This window comes from Octopus sinensis, linkage group LG18 (assembly GCF_006345805.1).
Source record: "Octopus sinensis linkage group LG18, ASM634580v1, whole genome shotgun sequence".
Taxonomy (NCBI): domain Eukaryota; kingdom Metazoa; phylum Mollusca; class Cephalopoda; order Octopoda; family Octopodidae; genus Octopus; species Octopus sinensis.
In genome coordinates, this window is record NC_043014.1 from 27390986 (window position 1) to 27418252 (window position 27267).

Here is a 27267-nt window from a genome sequence, read left to right on the forward strand (position 1 = left end):
GTGTGGCTGCTGCTGCTGCTGCTGCTGCTGTTGTTGTTGTTGTTGTTGTTGTTGTTGTTTGCTCTGGTAGATTCTGTAACAGCGGACAACAGTCTGCTGTCAGAGGTCTGACATTATCATTATTATTATTGAGTGAGAGAGCAGTTCATGCCATCAAAGTGACACTGGGGTAAAATATACGAAGCCCAATATACCCATCATGACTACCCGTCTGATAAAGGTACACCAGGCACATGCATCACAACCATATGTGCGCGACATGGTGATCTCATATCAAGATAAACAGCACATGACCTTGCAGATGGGGCCCAGTTAGAATTTTCTTCTGGTTGAGTAGCCCATCCCGCTCAAACGGTCCCTATTATTATTATTATTATTATTATTATTATTATTATTATTATTATTATTATTATTATTATTATTATTATATTCATATTTTAAAAGGATTGACATAACTCTTCACAAATAGACAATACGAAGAGCGTGATGCGATTGCAATAGATATTTTATTGGTTTGAATGATATTTCGACATCTTGCTTGTCTTTGTCGAGATCGAAATGAAAAGTGATACGCAAATTCAAAATTATAGAAATTCAAAAATTCAAATTCAAAAGTTTGAACGAAGGCAACCTCTGTTCCCACAATGACGGAATGACATCATCAGTCTTCAGTTTTCAAGTTTACAACTGGCAAATAGAAAAAAAAAGAGAACAAAAAAGAAAAGAAAAAAACGAAAAAGAAGAATAGTTAATCAAACGGTCTTGTGTAAATATGATGAAATTCCCTTGTCATTTTGTTTAACCCTTCAGGGCGTGATGCTAATAACTCACAAACATATTTTTCCTCATGCATTTTGAGGTCTGAAAGTGTAGCACCTTCTGTGAAAATGATAACATTTCTGTTGATCCATGATGGACTACAGCAACAGCCCATATGTTGATGACAGTCACAAGGTTCTTTGAGTTGAGCTTTGATTTCAAGAGAAGTTTGAGGCGCTTCAAATATGCAGTGATGACCTTGTCTTTCATTTCTCTGTGCAAGATATTATCCAACTCCAGGATCCCAAGGTACTTGTACCCATTATCATCCAGGTCTTCCATCCTCTCTCCGTTTGGCAGTTTTATGCCCCTACAATTAACTCTTTTCTCCCGCTTCAAAGTAAGCAACGCACATTTATCCTTGCTGCACATTTGCACAGTCTTCACCAGCCTCTCCGTTTCAGACTCTGCTTTTGCGAACAGTTTTAAATCATCTATGAAGAGAAGGTGGTTGAAACGAGGTCCGTTCTTTCTCAGCTCATAGTACACGTTGATTTTACGTAGGACTACAGAAAGCGGGGTCAAGGCTATAACAATTAACAGATGTGAACAAGAGTCTCCTTGGAAGATAACTCTTTTGATTGTTACCTCGGCGAAGTGCTGGTTGTTACAGGAAAGACACGTTTTCCAACTAGGCATACTGTTCTTAATCAGTGCACACACGTTCTAAGCTATTCCACGCATGTCGAGTTTCTAAAATCCACGAATGCGGTAACATGTCGTAAGCCTTTTTGAAGTCTATCCAGGCCATGCATAAGTTTTTTTGGTACCGTTTGCAGTTCATTATAACCTTGTCTTTCACAAGGTGGTCCCTGATGTCCTTGGATTCTTTTCGGCATCCCTTTTGTTCTACTGGCAGAAGATTGTTTTCCGCAAGGAACGTATATATTTTCCCTGCGAGGGTACCTGTTAATACTTTCCATAGGAGGTTAAGACAAGCAATGGGTCGGTAATTACCAACCTCATTGCCCTTTGACCGATCTTTCATTAACAATGTTGTTCTTCCTTCTACCATCCATTCCGGAACTGTAGCGCTCTGTAGGCAATTGTCTAATTTTAACGCAATTCTCTTGTGTATTGACCTAAACCACTTAAGCCATTAGCCTTGAATTTCGTCTGGTCCTGCTGCTTTCCAGTTTGGCAGCTTTGATATCTGTGCAATGACCTCTTCCGTTGTTATGCGCACATGGTCCGGTCGCGGAGCCTCCGGGTGGTGGATTTCGGATCTCACGGAATGAATCCACTCAGCACTGTAGCTGCGTGAAACTTCTTGCCTCCAGATGTTATTCCAAAACTCGCGGGTTTCTTCTGCTTCAGGAGGTGTATTATCTTCTGTATTTCCACCTAAGCCCTTAAAAAACTGCCTCTGGTTATTTGAGTTTTGCTGAAACTGCGGCATGCGATCAATGTAGCATTACATCATTAATGTTTTAACCTGCACACGTTGTTTTAGTGGTTTCATGACAGTTTTGAATCCTTTCATTTCTATTTAGTATTTTGTGTTAAGATATGTCCTTGCCCTTTTTTTCATTTTTCCATTGCCCTTTTCACCACCCTTCTATGCGGCTCAGATCTTTATGCGAAGTTAGAATATCACCTTCATTTCTCCGCTTCCACTGCGGCTCCTTCTGTCCCTCTACTTTCCTCTCTTTCTTTCTAACCAGTTCACCGACTAAAATTGAAGCGGATCTGATCAAGTCCCTTGTTTCTGTTAGATCTTTCAGAATCTCATCAACTGTTTGGGTCCTGATTTTCACATTGTTACGGTCGAAGGTTCTTAGATTCACCGGCTTGGTTTCTGTTCTTGTAATTCTTATATCATCGAGTCTTTTCCTGAGGTCCCTCTGCTCCTTAGTCATATCCTCTCTTATTTCAGGGTTTTCTACATTATTTTGATTGGCCGGCCTCTCTCCTCCACTACAACTTCACCTTGCCTACGCATTCGCTAATCTTCTACTATGTTATTCTCATTATTATTGTTGTTGTTGTTGTTGTTGTTGTTGTTCGTCTTCTTCTTCTTCTTCTTCTTCTTATTATTATTATTATTATTATTATTATTATTATTATTATTATTATTATTATTATTATTATTATTATTATTATCATCATCATCATCATTATTAAAGCGGAGAGCTGGCAGAATCTTTAGCATACTGCACGAAATGTTTAGTGGCATTTCACTCGTCGCTACGTTCTCAGTTCAAATTCCACCGAGGCCGACTTTGCTTTTCATCTTTCAGGGGTCGATAAGTTATGTACCAGTGAAACACTGGGGTCGCTGTAGTCGACAAGTCTCCTTCCCGCAAGTTTTAGGCCTTGTGCTTTTAGTAGAATAGATTATTATTATTATCATTATTATATTATTATTATTATATTATTATTATTATTATTATTGTTGTTATGATCATCATCATCATCATCATCATCATCATCATCATCATCATTATCATTATCGTCATCTTCAGTCATTTCCTTATATTACTAATTATCATTAATGTTTTCAGGGTTAATGAATCTAGGATACCCGTCAGCTCATTCACAAGGGTGGAAAGAGCCGAACCAAAGAGGTAAATATATAATTTTTTTCACTTTCAGTTCTGATAATTACGGTGTGTATAATTTGTGTGTGTGTGTATGCATGTATATATATATATATATATATATATATATATATAATATAATATATATTATATATATATATATATATATATATATTGATAAAAATGGTAAGGATGTGTACGTTTCAAGTGAAGGTGGATGAGTGTATACTTTTAGGCGCATGCACGCGTGTGTGCGGGCGCGCATGTGTAGGTATGAACATGCGCGCTCACGCGAATGCTATGAACTTTTAACCCCTTTACTTTTACTCCCTTCTCTCAGTTAGCGGTCATTCAAATAGCTCTTTTGCCTTAATAACGGTCAATCACAAAGTAAGTTTCCCTTTGTATAACGGTCATTTTTCATAGTATTTTTCCGATGGCCGGATAACTGAAGAGATGGCGGTGTGGACTTCCACCTCGGCATCCGAAACTTGGAGTTTTATCATGGCTACCGAATAACTGTCACATATTACATTTACAGATATAAATATATATATATATATATATATATATATAGTGTAATAAATAAAATATATGCATACATACATACATACATATATGTGCGTACCTACATCTACATGTATATATACATGCATATATAAATATATATACCTAAGTACAGGACACCACAAATAGACGTAGAACTCAACGAGAAACGAAAACGTAAAAACAAACGTGGAAACGGACCTAAACGAAAAAAACAGAGTACATATTTATATATATATATATATATATATATATGGTAAAAAAAGTTTCCTGTACATGGTATGTAAGTTCTAATAGTAGTTCATATTTAGTCATTTCAAAGTATGGACCCGTGGATTCTGTATTGCTCAACTGGAAGAGTTTTGTGGTGTGAATGGAAATTTGAGAATGTATTGTAGTATTTCTGGATAGATGGGGGTGAGATGTGTATGATTAGAATGAAGACATAGGTCAAAATGGAAACAGGAACAGAAAATGAGAAGAAGAAAGAAAGAAAAAAGAAAGAGAAAAAGCGAAAAGAGTGAAAAATGAAAAAAGTGAAAAAAGGGTGAAAGAAGTGAGAAAAGGAGTGTTAGTTGGTGGTCAAGATAATGTGAGAGGGGATTGGAGAGGTGTGGAGGAGGGAAACGAAGAAAGAAAAAGGCAAGGAGTGAATACGTGTGAGATTTGTGAGAAGTGATATGATAGAGCTGCATTAAGGGATGGGTAGAGAAAAGGTATGGGTGGGGTGATACCAAAGTGAGTAGTAGTTTAGTAGTAAAATTTAAAGTGGAAGGAAGAATACAAGGATGTCAAATTTCTATAAATAGATGTATGTGATAGGTTAGTGTGAGAGGTAGAAATCAGAGAGAAGGAAAGAAGGTATAATGACATACGTACCCGCGCACACACGTACATACATGTGTGCATATGCATACATGCATATACACACACATGTATACATATACATACACATACGTTACATATATACACATACACACACTCATGTATATGTATATACATGTGCACGTACATATACATACACACACACACACATATATGTATATATATGCATACATATACCCACATACATACATAAATATACATGCACACACATTTACACACACACATGTATCCGCTTGCATGTCTATATATGTAGTATTAAATGATTGAGATCCTTAAAGTAAGATAGGGGAGTTAAAAAAATTAAAGATTAAAATAAAGATTAAAAAGAGATAAAGGAAAGTTAGATAGGGTTATTGGGGATTACCTAAGGGGTGTTGTGGATATATGTTATGTGGTTATTTAGGTTGCATTTAGATTTGTGGTAAAATTTTGAAGGTATGAAAAAAGCGGAGGCTACATGTACTAAGGGCCTCATTATATTTATTTAGTAGTGTCGAGGAGTTGTGTTTTAATGTGGAATGCCTATTTTTAGGCATAGCTTACAGGCAAAGCGTTGACCTTGGTATTGAAGCCCTGAATCTATTATGGACCATGAAAAATGTAGGGCATATTTCTATTTTTCAGATGTATGTGATTGGCGAGTGTTGTGGATTTACTATGTTTCTCGTATCTAAAAGAATTGAGATGAGCGGCATATTGCTGTTTAAAATTTATGGTTGATCCTATATATGTAGCTGTAGAATTGTGTAATGTGTTGAGGGCGGTGCATTTATAAATTACATTAGATCTTTTACAATGGGTTTGCAGATGAATTCAGGACGGCTGTTACAAGTGGATGTATTTTGGGGATTATTTTCAGGAGTGGTGAAGGTAATAGTCAGAGGAGAGGTTAGAGATGGGGGTAGAAAGGTCTAAGTTATTGGTATTATTATTACTATTATCGTTATTATTGCTATCGTTGTTGTTAATTGTTCTATCTGTAACAGTGGGGAAGTTGTGGTAGTATTCTGGATAGTGTTAGTAAGATAGGTTGGGTTATGGTTATGGTCTAACGCATGGAGTTCAATACTGGAGCTGTGTACATGTTATTTAAATATTTAAATATCGATCTTATCCTTATTTATATAAATTTATATATTTATTTCGTCATTATATTCACTGCGGTGGTATTTTGACCATATCGCACGGGGAGTTTTAGGCGGGCATTTTAAACTGGTCGAGTGCATACGTGCATATATATGTATGTATACGTTCGTATATGCAAGTATATCGTATGTTGTATATATACATATATATATATATATATATATATATATATATATATATATATATATATATATATATATATATATATATATATATATATATATATATATAGATATATTAAAAAACACTGAATATCTCATTTAGGTATTCAGCGCTTCTTACATTAAGTAATAACATCGGTAATGTATGTGTGTGTTTATATATATACATATATATATATTATATATATATATATATATATATATATATATATATATATATATGCAATCAAAATAAGCAACAAAGATATCCAGAAGGTATGCAGTACGATCGTTTCATGCGACTCCATTTTATTGAACAATGCAAACATTACATCAATTTAAAATGTAGAGCAATCTTCAGCTGCACAAAAATATAGAATTTAATTAAATTCGAAGGTCTCATTAGTATAATTTTATCCAAAATCACCAAGAGGATAAGGAGGTAGACAACGTGTTTTACCAACAACATCACAGTTGTAACTGAAATTTTTCAAAAAAAGACACTGCTTTTCACTGATTATTTGTTATTTAGATTTAATTAGGGGGGGGGGGCAGTTTTAATTTATAGGCTAGTTTATTTATCAAATCTGAGAGAAGACAGAGGAAAGTATCATTTTGGGGTAGGGCAAAGTAGATAGACAATTTAAGTGGCATAGTCATAAATCAAGATTTATTTGAAGCAAAGCCATTTGGCTCAGTAAGAAGATACTTCAAACAAGATGTTGGCTGCTATTAAGTAGACCAATGCTAATGGGACAGGGGAAGTCTTATCATACAGTAGTACATTAACCTACTATAAAACAATGTTGTTATTTGTATATACACAGATAATTTTTAGAATTAATCTAAAGAATACTAAGAAGAATATTTATGAACACTTTCAGTATATATCAAAATTTTACACAATAGAGGGACAGAAAATATAGAAATAGTTCAATATTTATATATTTAAATACTAACTTAACATATATTTATAATTATTAATTAAATGGTATTTACTGGTATTAATAGAGGAAAATTAAGGTAAAAAAATATGCTAAAAATTATATATTAAATATTAACAACTCTAGTCTAAGCATATTCTTATATTTTAAATAGTGAATATACCAGCATAGTTTTATATAAGGTGAGTATGAAATTTATAGAGATATAAGACTTAGAGTAATTTTGTAAATAAATAAATAAGAGCTAGTTTTAAAAATAAAATAAAATAAATAATCATTTGTAGAACATTATTGAAAAGGGGTAAAATGGTTTATATACCAAAATTATGGTAAGGTATATTCAGCTTATTGACATCAATAGGGTAAGATATTTTTTGAAAAAATTAAATAATTTGAAATGTTAGACTAAAACATAAAAAATATACAAAATATAAAAAATTATATCTACTTGTCAGAAAAATATCTATAAAAGACTGATGTTTGATGTCGACTAAAAAAATAATGCAGTTATGGAACAATTTTTTTATTATCAACTAATCTTTTTATAAAATTTAGGGTTTTATTATAGGTTTAAGAAATTTTTATTATTATACCTTACATGATATTTATATTTTCTAATAGGTACTTACTTAGAAATGTTATTTATATACAGCTCTTTATACATACTAAGATCAGGAAGGTAGAGCTATATGAGAGAAAGAAATATATATATATGTATATATATACATATATATAGGCATGTATATACTCATATATATATATATATATATATATATATATATAGATATATATATATATATAATATATATAATATATATAATATATATATACAATACATATGTACATATATATATATATATTTAATTATATATGTATATGTACATATCATATATATTATATGTTATTATCTATATATATATATATATTATATAATATATATATATATATATATATATATATATATATATATATTATATATATATATATATGTATATATGTACATATATATATGTATAAGTATAATATATATATATATATATATGCATGCATATATATACGTACACATAAAAACATCTATATATATACATATATATATATATACACACATATATATACATATATATGGTGGCTGCCCCCTCGTTATCAAGTATGGCCATTGCACGAAACTTAATCAATGTTGTTATTGTACAATGCCTGTGCAAGAAGATTTTTTGTAAAGTGAGGAAAGGCTATGCACTGAGTCAATCCCATTCACTAAGCAACAGAAGCCTTAATCCGAAAAGAAGAACAAGTCAACATCATCGGTAACCACTGAGCTGCAGGTTTTATGTTGGAGTTATTCCAGTTACCCGAGTTACCTTCTCCTAGAAGGATGCCCTAACAAAGGCTAGGAGTCCTTCACTCCCAATGGTTTAACTGCGCGATCGGGTATTCAGTCCGATTATTTCTATATCCCCGCGCATGATACAGCCTTCAGACATTTATTGGATGGCCATGCACATACAAACATACACATACATATACATAAATATATATACATGCATATATATATACACACACATATATAGATATATATATACATAGATATATATATAAATATGTATATAAATACATATATATATATATATAGAGAGAGAGAGAGAGGGGGAGAGAGATACCGCATGTGTACCGTTGGCGATTTTTCCTCCGTCTTCCCTTCTCTGGATCTTTCCTTTTCCTATGTTTCTGACGAAGAGCTCCGCTCGAAACGTAAAAATCTCCTTCTTCCCAACTTTCCTGAGCGTCCAATAATACTATATTTGTTCCACGTCCTCGCGTTGTTGTTGTTTTCTCTTTTGTTTTTCATGTTTGGATTAACTATATATATATATATAATATATATATATATATATATATATATATATATATATATATATATAATATATATAAAAGGAAATGAAGAAAATGCTGGCAAAATAATTTAAGTAATTTAAGTAATTTATTAGGTGAAAGTTCTTTTTACCGGTTGCGCATTTGTTATGCTTATCAAAAGATTAGAGTTCCTTCTGATAGATTTTTTCCTCTTCCTCTATTATTTTGCCAGCATTTTCTTCATTCCTTTTTATATATCACAACTCGTGTTCCACATCTCCTTTTTTAAATATATATATATATATATATATATATATATATATATATATATATATATATATATATATATATACTGATGCATATATATTGCCATTGATATTATTATATATAGCTATTGATATATTTATATACATATATATATATATATATGTATACATAAACATAAACATATATATGTATATATATATATATAATATATATTATATAATATATGTGTGTGTGTATATAAATATATATATGTATGTATGCATGTATTTATGTATGTATGTAGTATGTATGTATGTATGTATGTAATGTATGTATGTATGTATGTATGTATGTATGTATTGATATATCTATATAAGCAATTCTCTGGATATGATCAGAAAGATAGTGTTCGAGTACACAGAGGTGCTAGAAAGAAATTCAATAACATTATACGTAATGATTGGTACCTGCCCTAGATATAGAAACAAAGACTGGAATAGGATACAAAGAACTTGTGACAAACCAAACAGAGCGAACATGTATAATACCGACAAATATCAAGGAGTGATGTTTGTAGACACCACACCCCATGGAGAAATAGCCTGTAGATTTAGAAAATCTCTGAAGGAGACCAAACTCAACATTAAGATTGTTGAAAAGCCAGGGAACACCGTCAGATCACAACTGTGTACGACGTACCCCTTTGAGAATACCATATGCACCAATGATAGTTGCATGGTATGTAGGATTATACCTGGCATTAACTTTAGAACTAAAAATGTTGTTTACAGCATAAGATGCATAGAAGGTGCTTGTAAAGACATAAACATGACATACATAGGAGAGACATCTAGGAGCATTGCGGAACGACTAAATGAACATGTGAGACAATATGACGACAAAAAACAGTCCTCCATACTCTACCAACATGCCAAGGACCAACCTGGAGGCAACCTGGGTCAACTTGACATACGCATCTTATCTAAGCACCCAAAGGACATAACACTCAGACAAATACAGGAGTACGTCCTCATAAATGAAACTTCCTCAATACTAAATAGGAAATATACATAGTAGATATCATACCCCCATACCCAGTTTTCAAGGGTAGAGTAGAATAGTTAGTGGGCTGTTATGTAGACAGATGTATGTGTGTGTGAGTGTATGTATATATGTATATATATATATTATATATATATATAAACAGTACTTGGAGAAGAAGAAACGAAACGAAACGAAACGAATCGAATCGACGCGAGGGCGCTCAGTCATACAATAGTGTAATAAATAAAATATATGCATACATACAAATATGTACGTACCTACATCTACATGTATATATAAATATATATACGTGAGTACAGGACACCACAAACAGACGTAGAACTCAACGAGAAACGAAAACGTAAAAACAAGCATGGAACAGAATTTTTTTAAAACGAAAAACAGAGTACAAGACAAACTACACTAGGAAAAATCCCCTTCATCAGCTGTCCCTAGTTCAACTCCAGCGTGTTTCGAAGGTGAGGACAGAACATGACTCGTCGAACTAGCCCTTCCTGCGAAAGAATTAAATAAACCACTCTATCCTAAAATGGACTGGATTTTTCTGGCATCTCCTCATTTCTTTCTTTTCATGATATTAATTGGTTGAAGGAGAGGTTTTTCTAGCTGCTCGTCCATAATACCCAAGCTTATGCAGATATGTAACGTTCTTGGACTAACTTTTAGCTGTTTTGCAATGTCAGAAGCCTTCGAACGGGGTTTGTTTTCCACAATTCTCTTCAAACAGCGAAGCTTCCTTTCCGAGGGCCCAGGTTGGCCAAGATGAGAATCTGTTGATTCTTTTCCTTGGCTTTTGAATTGCAGTATAATTCTATTAACAGCCGCAAGATGAATTTGAAGACTTTCGGCAATTTTTCGCCGGCTAATACCAGCCTCAGATTGCCCAACAATACGACCTGTTTGAAAATCTGACAGTTCTGCTGAATTTTTTGAGCGTGGCATGGTTACTTTTCGCAAATGTTTAATATAATGGTACCTGGAATGAAAAGAGAATAATTACATTGTAAATTCTAAACGGCTGAAAACATATTAAGACGCTTAGATCAGAAATTTTCAAAATTAAAGGTGTCTGTTTACTTCCTGCATATGTGTGTATATATATATATACTAGCAGTATAACCCAGTGTTGCACGGGCTTGTTTTCTTTTCGACCCTTTAGAATTGGAATCTTTGAAAAGTAAAAATTTTGCATTATGTAGCTTGTTATTCTCTTTAAGTGAACATTTTTCTGGTTGAAATACACCGAAAAATGGCGACACGGCAGTAAAAAAATCGTAAAATATTGGGATTTTCATAGAAGAAAAGCACATTTTTTTATGTAAATAATTTTTGGTGTTAACATGGTCCGATTTGAATTTTTTCTTCTACGGAAGGAAGAGCAAGCCTTCTTCTATCATACTGTTAATTTTGGTCAACTTGTGCCGCAGAGTCTCGGAGGAGATAGTGTTAGTTGAAGGCTACCATACCTGCCATACACAGGCAACTTCAGCTTTATATATATATATATTATATATATAATATATATATATATTATATATATATATATATATATATATATATTATATATATATATATATATATATATATATACACATATATATATATATATATATATATATATATATATATATATATGCGTGCGTGTGAGCATGTGTCTGCCTGAACGTATGAAGACTTGGTAGACTTCTAATGCATAATTCTTTAGAGCTAAGTCGATGCTAATATACTTTATTACGAGATAATTTGCCTAATCGATCACTTCTCTTGCTTGTTTTTTTTTCCAGTGGTATGCGGTGACAAAACTTGTCATAAAGACGCTGAATGCTACAGAAGAAAATGCCGATGCCGCCGAGGACTGACTGGTGACGGCGTTAACTCGTGCTCCAGTAAGTATATACGCATCTCAATTAATTAATATTTCTAATTTGATGGGCTTCTTGACCTTAAGAAATTTCTAACAGGACATGACATGCAACGTCATTAAATCAATTTTTCACACATACTGTCACGTGGAGAAGGAAACTCCTATAAATGTGACTTGATATTTGCATACACACTCACACACACAGACAGACGCATAAACACACACATACATATATGTATCTATATAAATATATATATATATATAATATATATATATATAATATATATATATATATATATATATATATATATATATATATAGTTGAAAATGTATGGAAAAAATATAAAAAGTGAAACAGGAGTGGCTGTGTGGTAAGTAGCTTGCTTACCAACCACATGGTTCAGAGTTCAGTCCCACTGCCTGGCACCTTGGGCAAGTGTCTTCTACTATAGCCTCAGGCCGACCAAAGCCTTGTGAATGGCTTTGGTAGACGGAAACTGAAAGCCCGTCGTATATATGGACATGTGTGTGTGTTTTTGTGTGTCTGTGTTTGTCCCTCACCCCCAAAATCGCTTGACAACCGATGCTGGTGTGTTTACGTCCCCGTAACTTAGCGGTTCGGCTAAAGAGACCGATAGAATAAGTACTAGGCTTACAAAGAATAAGTCCTGGGGTCGATTTCTTCGACTTAAGGCGGTGCTTTTGTATGGTCGCAGTTAAATGACAGAAACAAGTAAAAGAGTAAAAGAGTAAAGGAGAGAAATACAAACGATACCAACAGTTAATAAATGACGGCGACCTAATTGTAGTACATGCCCATACCTAACTGAAAGCTCGGAATTCACATTCCAGCAAGGACAAAAATTCGCAATTAAGACCAACTTCACGTGCTTCCCAGAACCTTATCTATGTCCTAATCTGCTTAGGTTGTGGTCACAATTATGTGGGCCAAACGAGCCTTACTTTGAGACGCAGAGTCACGCTGCGTAAAGAACAGATTCGTTTCCCTCAATACAAGCAGATAGCACTGAGTGGACATATCGACAGATGCGCAAGTAATAAATTGCCAAATTTTCATATCTTCCCATGACACCAATGCAAAGATTCAATCTCAGTACAAGAAAACCTAATCAAGGAAAACCTGTTCATACAAAAGTACAGGACACATTTCAATATACAAATTTAACCATTTTAAAAACTATACTAAGGAGTCAGTTGTCCCCCTTACCACCTGTTGCTTCCCTCTCTAGACTCATTCTTATTTTTCAAACATCCAAAACGACAAGACCCCTCTGTCATTAGAATTGATTACTGTACAATGTCTCTTGAAAAGTTAATTTAAATAGCGAAAACCAGTTGGATTTCACGACATCCATATAATATGTATCTCTTATGATAAAAGGCAGATTTTCTCTGCCTGTTCCCAATATTCCTTTTTAATACAATTCTACAACATAGAATTTCTTCAATTAGAATTTACCTATGCTTTTTCGAAGTAGATTCGATTGGGTCATGGCATATAAAGTTTTTTTCAATTTGACCCCCAATTAAGCAAAAATTCGAGTAAAGTAAATATTTTACGATTTCCCTCTCTTATTTCAAGTGGTTTACTCCTGCTATTACTTCTCCTACTTTCTCTTTGCAAGTGTGAAACTATCAAAGTGAAAGTATTATATAACAGGGATGAGCCATTAATACTGGTCATCCTTTTTGCTAGAGGAAGATCCGCTATGGTCTTATATGCTACACCACTGGTTTTCAATTCATATTAATCAAATTAATATTCAATTTTTCACCCTTATTATGTGTGTGTGTATTAGCAATTCGTATAAAATTGCATCAATGACTTGAATAAGTGGTTTCACATAAATGGGGATAAATTAAAAAGGTTTGTTGTTATTATTATTACTGTTTGACTATTGTAATCACGTTTGTTGGTTCCTCGTCAGGGAAACGTTGTTGTGTTGCATTTGTTAAATAATTGTAAACCGTAACCCTCCCCCTTTCGGAGAAGGGGCTTTGGTTATTGTTTAAAAATTTAATTGTGTCCCTGTTTGGGGAAATTGACAATATTTTCACCGTCTTTACGGAAGCATTTTTGTTGAAATGCCTTCGATAGAAGAAAGTCCAAAAATGAATTTCGCTGCAGCCGTACACTTCTATACAAGAGGGAGGACAAGATCCAATTGATAGAAATTGCAAGAGACGGGCTTACAATTCCAGTCTGGTATATATTTTGAGTATTGTTATCACTAGCGATATCAAGATATAACTTTCTATTTTGTATTTTATGTGTAGATGTATATATATAGATGTACATGTAATATGTACACATATATACATGCATAATGTATCTACCCATACACACATACGCGCACACACACACACACACACACACACACACATACATAGGGACAGGTGTGGCTGTGTGGTAACAAACTACGTTCGAAGATACTGTACTTGATATGGGCGGTAGTGCCTTGCCGGTCTATGGCCTACCTTCAACAAACCGGGAAGGCACAAACACTCTGTCTTCACATTTGCTGCGTGAGACATGTTTTAATGTTGACGAGCTTGCCGAATACATAGCCGACAATGAGCCAAAGCTCCCTCCAGAACAGAAGTTCGCTTACAACTCTGTTGTTAATTCAGTCCGGGCCAAAGCTGGAGGGATTTTTTTCCTGGACGCTCCTGGGGGCACTGGGAAAACTTTTGTCAACAAATTAATATTGGCTGAGATTAGGCGAACACAAGGCATTGCCCTAGCTGTGGCATCATCTGGAATTGCGGCTACTTTGTTGCCAGGCGGCAGGACAGCTCACTCCACTTTCAAGCTCCTGCTTGACTTAGCGAAGACTGAGACACCAACTTGCAACATCAGTAACAGCTCCGATCAGGCAGAATTCTTCAGATGATGCAAGATTATCGTTTGTGATGAATGCACGATGGCCCACAGAGGTGCTCTTGAGGCACTAGATAGATCTCTCAGAGATATCAAACACTCTTCAGCTCCCATGGGAGGCATAACACTTCTTCTTTCAGGGGACTTCCGACAAACACTTCCCGTTATTCCCAAAGGGACTACAGCTGATGCAGTAAGTGCGTGTCTTAAGTCATCCACGTTGTGGCCACTGGTGAAGACTCTCAAACTTCACACCAATATGCGTACTCGTATGCGACGTGATATCACATCAGCAGCATTTTCTCACACCCTCCTTGCACTTGGCGAAGGCAAAATACCAGGTGATGAAAATGGTAATATTGCCATCGATTCCATTTGTACCATTGTTAAAACGCCTTCTGATCTCAGAGATGCAGTGTTCCCAGATCTACAAGCTAATTATCAGAATATGGATTGGATTGGCCAAAGGGCTATTCTGGCCCCGAGGAATAAAACTGTTCACCATATTAATGATGAAATGCTAAAACTCATTCCTGGGGATGTCTATGTATATAAGTCTATCGATACAACTCCTGATCCAGAGGACGTCATCAACTATCCAATAGAGGTACTCAATTCCTTTGAGCCCCCCGGACTACCACCACACATTCTCAAAACTTAAAGTTGGTGCCCCTATAATGCTCATTAGAAATTTTGTTCCCCCAAAACAATGCAATGGCACACGTTTGATCGTTAAGACCTTATCTCCCAATCTGATTGAGGCCACCATTATCACAGGGTGCGGTCCAGGCAACGTTGTGCTCATACCTAGGATGCATCTTTTCCCATCAGGAGCAGACCTACCTTTCATATTTCGGAGGTCCTGGTTTCCGGTAAGGCCATGTTTCGCAATGTCAATTAACAAAGCGCAGGGTCAAACACTGTCTGTGACGGGAATACATTTGGGAGAGCCATGTTTCTCTCATGGTCAGCTTTATGTTGCCTGCTCGCGTGTCAGCAGCAACAGTGATGCTTTCGCATTCGTTCCACAACGAAAAACAAAAAAAAATTTTGTACAAAGAGGTTTTATAGGATTACTACGTTTCATCATTTTTTAACACGTTAGTATTTCACTTACATACGACTCTCTTTTATGATGGCATTTACATTTTTAGGCGTTTCATGACATTAATTCACACTTAACCAACACCTGTCCTTCGCTCACCTCTATTTCTATCCATTCATCATCAAAACAACAGCCTCATCTTCTATATCCAACGTACATGACACATCTACCCCCTACATCTACACTCTCACTGTTAAAGTTTACATAAGCGACAACACGATCGCAACATACACTTTGGAAACTAAGCAACAGATCATTTTATACAACAACAAATTTAATCATAACGCCCATCAATGAAAACATCTCCACCACTGTGTTGTGATTCATCTATTCAGCACCACTACAGTCTTGCCGGTATGACATATGGTGAGTAGATGCTATTGTTCTATATTTTATAAATTACCCATATTTACTTAGCCATGTTTCATTCCCCTCTTGCCTACATAGGGCATCCATTCTCTTTTAACACAGCATGAAGTTTTGTAACAGCACATCCGCTGCCGTTCGTGGAAAACGAAGAGACCCTATTCACCTGCGAACGTTTTACGCCGCCTTCCACGACTATCAAATTCTTACAATTATGAGAACAATAACATCGCTCTTTTCAAGGCAACCTCGCATTCAATTCTTACACTATTCTACGAGGGGGTAGGAACCCCTTTACACGGCTTTCTATACACTTACAAATACATTCATTCGCCGTAAACTTATATCAATATTTACCTGAATAATCATCATAATTCAGTGCAATCATTAACAGTACTTTCAAGCAATTCAGCCCCGAGTATCGCCGGGCAATTCTGCTAGTATATTTATAAAAAAGATATTAAGCTATATGAAACGAAGGCATTTCTCTTTCACTTTCTATATTTTTTTCACATATTTTCAACTCATAATTTTCCCAATTGGTGTATTCTGAATCTTCAGTATCTTTGCTCCTTATATATTTTTTATATTTCTACTATATATATGTGTGTGTGTGTGTGTATATATATATATATATATAATATATATATATATATATATATATATACTCTTTTACTCTTTTACTTGTTTCAGTCATTTGACTGCGGCCATGCTGGAGCACCGCCTTTAATCGAGCAACTCGACCCCGGGACTTATTCTTTTGTAAGCCCAGTACTTATTCTATTGGTCTCTTTTGCCGAACCGATAAGTAACGGGGACATAAACACACCAGCATCGGTTGTCAAGCAATGCTAGGGGACAAACACAGACACACAAACACACACACGCATATATATATGCATACATATATACGACGGGCTTCTTTCAGTTTCCGTCTACCAAATCCACTCACAAGGCTTTGGTCGGCCCGAGGCTATAGTAGGTGCCACGCAGTGGGACTGAACCCGGAACCATGTGATTGGTAGAAAAGCTACTTACCACACGGCCACTATATATATATATATATATATATATATATATATATATATTATATATATATATATAACAGAATGAGATAAAAAATCCAAGGCTATGAAAGATTTCAAAACATTTATAAAGAGGTCTAACAGCTGTTTCCGGGATATTTTATATATCCCTTCATCAGAGACGGTGCGAGAAAATGGTTAAGCAATAGTTATTCTCGAGAAGATATGAAATACAGAGTGAAGTGGAAGAATGGAAACTGACGTGAGATACGTAAGGATATTGTATCTGCAGTTCCATTATTGAAGCAGAATGGTATACATATAAGTTTCTTGTACTTTGTGTGTGAGTTCCAGTGGCATTTATAACTGGTCATTCCAAACATAGAGTCTTGTAAACGGTATATTCGATCGAGGGATTTTTGAAGTGACTTAAAAGTTGGGAATGTGTTTGTAAGGTCAAATCAAAAACAGAAAGAGAGAAAAAAGCGGGGAGAGAGATGATAAAGAAATTAAGAGAGAAAGTGTACTGGCTAGTGGTCAGTCAGGATAAATTGATAGAAGGAAGGAGGAGGTGAGGGTGATGAGAGTGTAAAGAGATGAGAGGATAAAGAGTAAAGGAGTGTGAGGTATGTAATGATAGAGCCTAAGTGAAGGGCAGAAAGCGGAGGTAGGGGTAGTAAAATGGTGGAATAAAGAATTTGGGAATATAGGTTAGGCTGCTTAAAGGATAGGTCAGTGATTAGTAGTAGAAGAATGTATAGCTCTGAAGATGTATACACATGCATATATTCAGACATGTATATAGACATTTACACACGTCAATACATACATACGCATACAAAACCTATGTATGTTACATGCAATCCCGTATATACACGCTCATTTGTATCTAATTTTTGTATATATAAAAATGCTTGCATACGTAGAGACATGCATAGGCTTGCACATGCGTATGGACCATAAAGTAACCACTGACCCTGTAGCAGGACCACCAACAAGACCAGTCTGTGGAGCGAATATCGCTAGCCACTACAGAATCTCCTACTTCCTCTCAATGATCATACGCCCTATAATCCGGATGTCACCTGATGTTTGTGACAGCACGGAAGATCTCCTCAGCAAGATCAATGACTGTAACAACACTTGTTACATGACAGGATGTATGGTGGGTAGCATGGATGTGGTATCCCTATACCCATCGATCGACGTGGAGAAGTGCGTGGAGATGATCAACGAGAGCAAGGTGGAGTCCCGCAATGTCAACACAAAGGAACTAGGCCTCCTACTTAGACTGACATGTGACAATGAATACCTAGATAAACATAATCTTAGTAGTTTCTGCCCCAGTAGATGTTTAAGAGGAAGACCCATACAGAGAGATGGCGCGGATGGACCAGAGCCATACGGAGCCCCGCAAATGTCCATCAGGTAAAGAAAATGATCACACATGCACTAGGAGCTAGTATAAGAGTTACCCTAAAAAGCCACACGTTTAAGTTTAACAATAAAATATATGCCCAGGACGAGGGGGCAGCCATCGGCGTTAGTATCGCTGCTGATGTGGCCAACCTTTTCATGGTATGGTGGGACAGAAGGCTTAAAGAACGCCTAACACAGAACTCCATACTCGTAAACATGTACTCTCGCTATGTTGATGATATCAACATAGTGGTAAAGGCACCCCCACAAGAGAGTACTGTTGAAATAGTAATAGAAACTAATACTATGGAGAGCATCCAGCAAATAGCTAACTCCATCCACCAGAGTATTAAGGTCACAATAGACTACCCCACTAAACACCCCAACCATAGACTACCAGTACTAGACACAGAACTCTGGCTAGAAACTGTGAATTATAAAACCCAAATCCTTCATTCGTACTATGCCAAACCTATGGCCTCAAAATACTTGATCCACCGGAACTCAACCATTGCGGACAATGCCAAATTCAATAATTTGATGGCAGACCTCGTCAGAATAATGAGAAATGTGTCACGCATGTGCGAGCCTACAGAGTTAAAGAGACACATACAACGTTTCATTCACCGCATGCAGTTCTCAGGTTACAGCCATAAAGAAAGGATCAGAGTATACAAAGGAGCCATGAAGAAATTTGATAATATATTATGTAATGATAGGAATGGGATTTGCCCACTCTATAGGAGCAAGTCATGGAACACTATAGAAAGGACAAAGAAGAAAATAGGGAAGGCCAACTCTTGGTATGATAGCCATAAATACCAGAGTGTCATGTTCGTTGACACCACCCCTAGAGGTGAACTGGCGTACCACTTTAGAAGGACCCTAGACAAACTTAAGCTAAGGATTAAGGTTGTTGAAATGCCAGGCAACCCTATCAAATCCATAATCTGTAGAACCTACCCTTTTGGCAGAACCCCCTGTACGAATAGGTACTGTAGTGTGTAGATTTAGCCCACAAACAAACTGTAAAGCCAGAAATGTAGTCTATAGTATAAGATTATAGAGGGACGATGCAGTAACAAGACAACGACATACGTAGGGGAAACGGCACGAAACATAGAAGAGCGGGTAAATGAACATTGGAGAGAACTTAAGGAAGGTAAAAGCTCATCGATTCTGTATCAACACGCCGAACAGGAACACGGGGGATCAATCAACAATATAGAAGTTAAAATCTTGTCCACACATATAACAGATGCAACAATCAGACAAATTACAGAAGCTACACACATAATAGAAGATAAACCTAGCCTGAATAGGAAACTGGAATGGAACACTAGCACACACCACAACATATGACGGTAGAGGATCCCCATAAACTGGTTACAATATAAACAAAACCGGAAACATAATAAATAAACTACACAGATAAATAAACAAATAGAAATAAATAACTATATAAGTTTTTTTTTTGTTTAATTTAAAAGATTAAAATTTTTTTTTATTTATTATCATTATTATTATTATTATTATTACTAGTATTGTTGCTATACATACATACAAGCATACGTAATGATAATAATAATAATAAGTGGATGTAAACACATGAACAAAATAAGAATAAACAAAAACAACAACAAATTACACGAACGTATATAAACAGAAGATACAAATATTACAGGCATCCCCACCACACACACACACAAACTAAACATAGACGCACATAGAGACATAAGCATGCGCAAATGAAGACATACAATAGAAATACAAAATGGCTGACAGTTAGTAAGGAGAGACACAAATAAGAAAGAAGAAAACAAAGGACCACTGATGCGGTCACAGGAGTGTGACGAAAGAACCCTGGCCGAAATAAGATTAAGATTAATGTAAAAAATAAATAACACTGAAGCAAAATAACACCAAATATATAGTGTGTGTGTTTTTATTGGCTAAACTGGCAAAATGATCATTCCGAAATATAACAATATCTGTTTCAACACACGACTTCACATAAAAAATCTTGCACAACAAATTTATATATAATCTGTTCTGTCTGTTTGTGCGCTTATAACTCGAGTATTGTTCATCTGATTGCGCTGAAATTTTAAACATGTTCAAAATTGTTAGTTTCAAAGTGAGAATCGCTATTTTTGTAATCTTTATGTCCTGTTTGTTCCGCTATTAAAACAACCAGTTGCTCACACAGCCGGCACGTGCCATTTCGCTAGCAACAAGGGGGGTACAGGATGACAGTCAACCAAAACCGTCGCTATTCTGTCTCTTTTCTTTCATCTCTCAGTGGGGTTAATAATCTTAATCTTTAATTACAGTTTCTCATTCAAACTACATAATAGGTCAATTGTCAGATTAAGACAGTCGGGTGTTTTGAGGGAGATTTGGCTGCTATTTCTACCAGGTCTAGTTACCATGTAGAGGTCTGCCTCATTGATGTTATATATTCCCTATATTTTCCAAAACCGAGTTACAGATTTTGACGTATGGGGTATCAAAAGATTCAGTACTATTTTGGCTACAAATTAAACTTAATTTTCATTTACATATTTGTATTTCAAAAATTAAACATAATCTTTTCCATAGATCAACTATCGTAAAAATTTTATACGACGACGTCACATTTTCTATATGTGTCTGTACCTTAAAAGACGTCAATCATCACGACACACACCATCACTCACTCACTCTCTCTCTTTCTCACTCTCTTTCTCTCTCACATACACACGCGCAAGCACGCACGCACGCACACACACACACACACACACACACACACACACACACATGTCCATTTCATATAGACGTACATACATCTTTCACTTTCTTTCTCTGTTCTTTTCGCTTTATCTTCTTTCAATTCCTGTTCTCTTCGAATAAAATTTTTACGGATACAACTGCTTACAAAAATAGGAATTAATGTATAATTTCTTTCTATGTTCATAATTTTTTGCTTACAATACTGGGAATAATATGCCACCAAAGAAAAGATGTAATCTCTCCAGAAACAAATATAAAGCAAGGAAGATTGTAGAAAACCGAAGGCGAGAGTCTGAAGAGAGAAGCTAGATGAGATTTTCTCAACATCAGCAAATGCATGTTGCAGCATTTAATGCTGGATCATTAAATCAATGTTTTAATGATTAGACAGAGGTCCAGTAGAATAGCTCTCAGAAACAGACTACGTACAAATTCGTTCTTCACAACTCCTGAAGCTATTTTCAGATATGATTCATCCCATTTTTATAAAAATAATAACTCTGTCCAAATTAGTGTGCTAAACACAAAGTGTCTTTTCTGTAGAACTTTCAAATTTTCAAATGAAACAGGCGGTCAGGTAAGATTGACAGCACTACCAGCTCCTTCTCAACCTCTTATGGATCTTCTAGAAAGCATTTCAATAAAGTCAAAGGATTTTCTGAACAATATCAGACAATACAACTCTGCAAATAACATCGTTTGGTGCATCTAAGAAGATAGATAAACATGAATTTATGACGACGTCAAAGTTCAAGAGCAAGTCTATCACTTTATTTACTCCACAAATGTTTTGTTGTCAGTGCTGCACTTTCTCATATCAGCTGTTTCAACATAACTGTAATATATTATATACAAACTATGCCATTTTAATCCCGAGCAACGCCGGGTGTCTCTGCTAGAATATATATATATATATATATATATATATACATACATAAATATGTGCACATATATACAAATATATATGTTTATGAGGGGTGCTGAAAAGTTCCTGGCTTTAAGGGTATCGCGAAAGCCCAACCTTCCAAGTTTTTTTTTTTTTTTAACAGGAGTTAGGAAAACTGAAGGACCGCTGCAAAAAGTGTGTGATTCTGAGAGGAAAATATGTTGAATAAAATCATAACTCATCTTCCTGTATTTTCTTTAACCAAATGCCAGGAACTTTTCAACACCCCCTCATATATATTCATATGTTTGTGTGTGTGTGCGTACTCATTCATAACAACACAAACACACAAATATATAACTTAGATAATTTAGATATGTTGCGGTCAAAGACTGGCCCAGACTATGTCTAACTTAATAGCATCACCTGATAGGATATTAAGTTACTTTTAAGTCAAGTTTTGTAGTATTATGGCTCATTCAAGTAGGGAGTTGCAATTGACTGAAGTGTATCCAGATATAGGTACACATATACGTATCATTTTAAATATATTTATATCTACAGACAGACAGACAGACAGACACACAGACAGACACACAGACAGACACACAGACAGACACACAGACAGACACACAGACAGATAGATAGATAGATAGATAGATAGATAGATAGATAGATAGATAGATAGATAGATAGATAGATAGATAGATAGATAGATAGATAGATAGATAGATAGATAGATAGATAGATAGATAGATAGATAGATAGATAGACGGGAAGTTGCAATGTTGGGTTTTCTCTATTCAAAATAGAGAAAGAAAGGGAGAGAAGTGTGTGTGTGTGTGTGTGTGTGTATGTGTATACATATATATATATATTATATTATGGTATATACTACATACACACACGCATATGTATGTATGTATAAGAGGAGGCGCAATGGCCCAGGGTTAGGGCAGCGAACTTGCGATCGTGGGATCGCGGTTTCGATTCCCAGACCGGGCGTTGTGAGTGTTTAGTGAGCGAAAACACCTAAAACTCCACGAGGCTGCGGCTGTACTCTTTCACTACAACTTTCTCTCAGTCTTTCTTCCTGTTTCTGTTGTACCTGTACTTCAAAGGGCCAGCCTTGTCAAACACTGCGTCACGCTGAATCTCCTCGAGAACTATGTTAAGGGTACACGTGTCTACGGAGTGCTCAGCCACTTACAGGTTAATTTCACAAGCAGGCTGTTCCGTTGATCGGATCAACTGGAAACCTCGTTGTTGTAACCGACGAGGTGCCACGATGTACATATATCGGTATGTTGATGACATTCACCCACATCATTGAATTGATTAACACTTACTGTCACGTGGATGAAGAAAATCTTATAAGACTTTACAAAGCAAATACTATCCACAAAAGCACACACACACACACACACACACACACACATCTGTGTATGTGTTTTTTACTTTGTAGCTCTGTATGTGTGTTCTTGCTTTTGCGCTTATGACTGTTTCAAAATAGATGCAAATCAAGACCAAGTGAGATGTTTTTTCACAAGTCCTGTTACTCGTGTGCTTAACCTCTTCTTTATTCGAAAATGTTTGTGAGATGGTGTATTTGTTGGTGAGCATCTAAATGCGTGTAATTCATGTTTTTACTGATTGTCTCCACACATATATAAATATCATAAAGTTTTTTTTTCTTTTTGGTTTATCATATTGTTCTTGGGAATGTTATATTTACTTCATATACTTCAAAATGTAGATACGTGTGTGTGTGTGTGTACACTCACTCACATATGCAACTCTTTACATTACGAGTTCACGTTACACCGTAATCAACTTTGCCTTTCATCCATCTGGAGTCGATGAAATATAGTATACTGGACATGAACTCGCAGATTTTTACGGCCTTTACCTGTACTACAAACATTTGTTTATTTACTTATTTATATATTTTACTTGCACGAACTACTGCCGAATATTTCTCTCATCAGCTCTCGACTGGTGATCATGACAATTTCAACACCTTCCGACAGTATTGCTTCATTCAGAGGTGCCAAGTAGCATTTACGTTAGCAGGGAATGTCTGAGTTATTTTGGTTTACACCAAATCATGAATTTGTTTCCTCTCCTTATGATGCAGTTGTCACACCAAACCGTGTCAGCTCTAATCACTCTAACCATGCAACATCTATTTCCATTTGCTACTTGCAAAAGATCTGTTCTTTGCCATATCTAAGTTAATTGTTCTGTGTTTCCCTGTGTAGTTTGCGAATCACTGCTCTACGAATCTTCATGCCCACCGCACAAAGAGTAGGATGTTTTAAATCTAGTTACAAAACTACATTCCATACCCAAATGAAATACTGTACACTGCTATACTCTTGCCTCATGCGATTCACTATATTTCTTACATTGTGTGTACGAAAGGGTACCCAAAAGAACCGGAATTTCGCAATATTATTTTATTCAGTTAGTTTTATATGCTTACACTTTTATCGCCTTCAAAGTATTCTCCATTTGAAGCAATGCATCGATCCACACGCGTTTTCTACTGTTCGTAGTGATGCCTTTTAACGCCTTCGTCGTTTTTTTTTATTAACTTCTTCCACATCTGCAAATTCCGTAGCCCCAGTTTTCGTCACTAGTGATGACCTTCGGAAAAATGTCCGGATCAACTTCCAACTGTTTTTTTCAGTTTACGACACACATTCAGTTGTGACTGCTTTTGATCACTTCATGAATTTTCACGATGTTTTCATTCGTTCGAGAGGTCAGTGGTCGTCTTGAATGAAGTTGGTCTTCTAGCGACAAGTAACCATTCCTAAAGCGTAGAAACCACTCATAAACTTGAGTTTTGCTCATGGCAGTGTTCTTGTCAGCTGTTTGAAGCATATGTATGTATATATATATATATATATATATATATATATATATATATATATATATATATAATATATATATATATAATATATATATATAGAGAGAGAGAGAGAGAGAGAGAGAGAGAGAGAGACGATAAGAAACTGGAGGAAAAACAACAAACAGAAGTGTGTCTGTTGTGCTAAAAAGGCATTATTTAATTAATTAAGCAAGGTGAGAGTAAGAGTGAGCTTACAGCTGTTTCTGCACTCCTCAAGCGCAATTATTATTCGGTTACTTTGTATTTACGCTCTTAATCGCACTCATACCAGATATAAATTTGCGGCTTCCTCTACAAATGTACGTACTACCCACAACCTATAAGTTAGTGACACTTAGCACCTATTAACCACACCGGATATCCATAATTAGGGATAACCCCCTCAGGTTACACCGCCGGTCAACTAGCTAAACAGGCAGACACGTGGAAGCCATGCTAATAACTAACTACGAGACCTCGGATTCAACCATCCTCTATTCTTCAACTACCTCATAATGAATTTAATGAACTTTGAACACAACTAAAATGTAAGACTTTCGAATCATTGAACTTTTTCTTTTCTGATTTCTCCCTCTATCTTTCGCTCTATTACCCTCTTTGTATATCTCTGCCTTCTTCGTTCTGATGACGTCTACCACTTGTAACGAGGTAAACACCTATTTACCCCAACTTTGGTACACAGAAACAGCTGTAAACTCACTCTTACCCTCGCCTTGCTTAATTAATTAAATAATGCCTTTTTAACACAACAGACACACTTTCTATTTGTTGCTTTTCCTCCATTTTCTTATTGTCTATATATATACATTAAAATACAGTTTACCTCTCAAATTACCTGCTGCCGTATACCTTATACCAAGGACCATACTTACTGAGGTAATTACCAGGAGTGCCTCTGGATACTTCTATCCTTTAGAGGGCTAACTTATACCTTATATATATATATATATATATATATATTCTCTTAATTCTCATAGCGATTTCAACCATCCGGTTGTGACTATGTTATGAAACGCCATGGGTTTAATCCAGTTCTACGTTAAATATTTCGATAAATAAGGGTGTTCCAAATGCTTTGCTTGCTTCCTCATGAAACAAAACAAGATACTGCAACTGTCTGGATTTCAAGTGGACATTGCTCTTCAATGTACTCCCTCCTACTTTTCGGTTTTAGAGTAGTCACGAATTTTGTAGCATATTGTTCTGTGATCAACTCTGTGGAAATGCTTTGCAAAGTCCAAGTGTTTTTTTTTTTTATTATTATTATCATTGTAGTTTAGCTGCTGCAGCATTTATATGGGGCAGCTCCTACCAGGGTGAATAACATAATGAGTATCAGCTACTCCTTTTCCTCTGAAAAAATATTCATGACATTTCTGATACGCAAACACGGAGATACAGTAATTTTTTGCGTCTCCTCAACATTTTCCCCTATAGGATTTATATTATGCCCTCATTTCAAAAAAATTTGCAGACGTAACCCTATACCTGTTATGTATTTATGATTGCTTGTGCGCGAGTGTTGTATGTGCGTGACTCGGATTGATTGAATAACAATTGACATCACAAAAAATAACAAACAAACAATAACAGATAAATAGGTATTTATTATCTTTTACTTGTTTCAATCATTAGACAGCGGCCATGCTGAGGCACCGCCTTGAAGATTTTTAGTCGACCGAATCGCCCTAGTACTTAATTTTTAAGCCTAGTACTTATTCTCTCGGTCTCTTTTGCTAAGTGAAGGGAACGTAAATACTAACACAGGTTGTTAAGCGGTGGTGGGAGACAAACACAGACATAGACGCACACATGCACGCACACGCATA

At 35.6% G+C, this 27267-nt stretch overlaps 1 protein-coding gene across 1 annotated transcript in view; it reads left to right on the forward strand.

Moving 5' to 3' along the window:
• LOC118766811 overlaps positions 1-27267 on the forward strand; it is a 108877-nt gene that overhangs the window by 39044 nt on the left and 42566 nt on the right. The window contains exons 8-9 of the mRNA XM_036510595.1: positions 3324-3386; positions 11967-12068. Coding sequence (XP_036366488.1) covers positions 3324-3386; positions 11967-12068 — 165 coding nt within the window. The remainder of the gene's footprint in view (positions 1-3323; positions 3387-11966; positions 12069-27267) is intronic.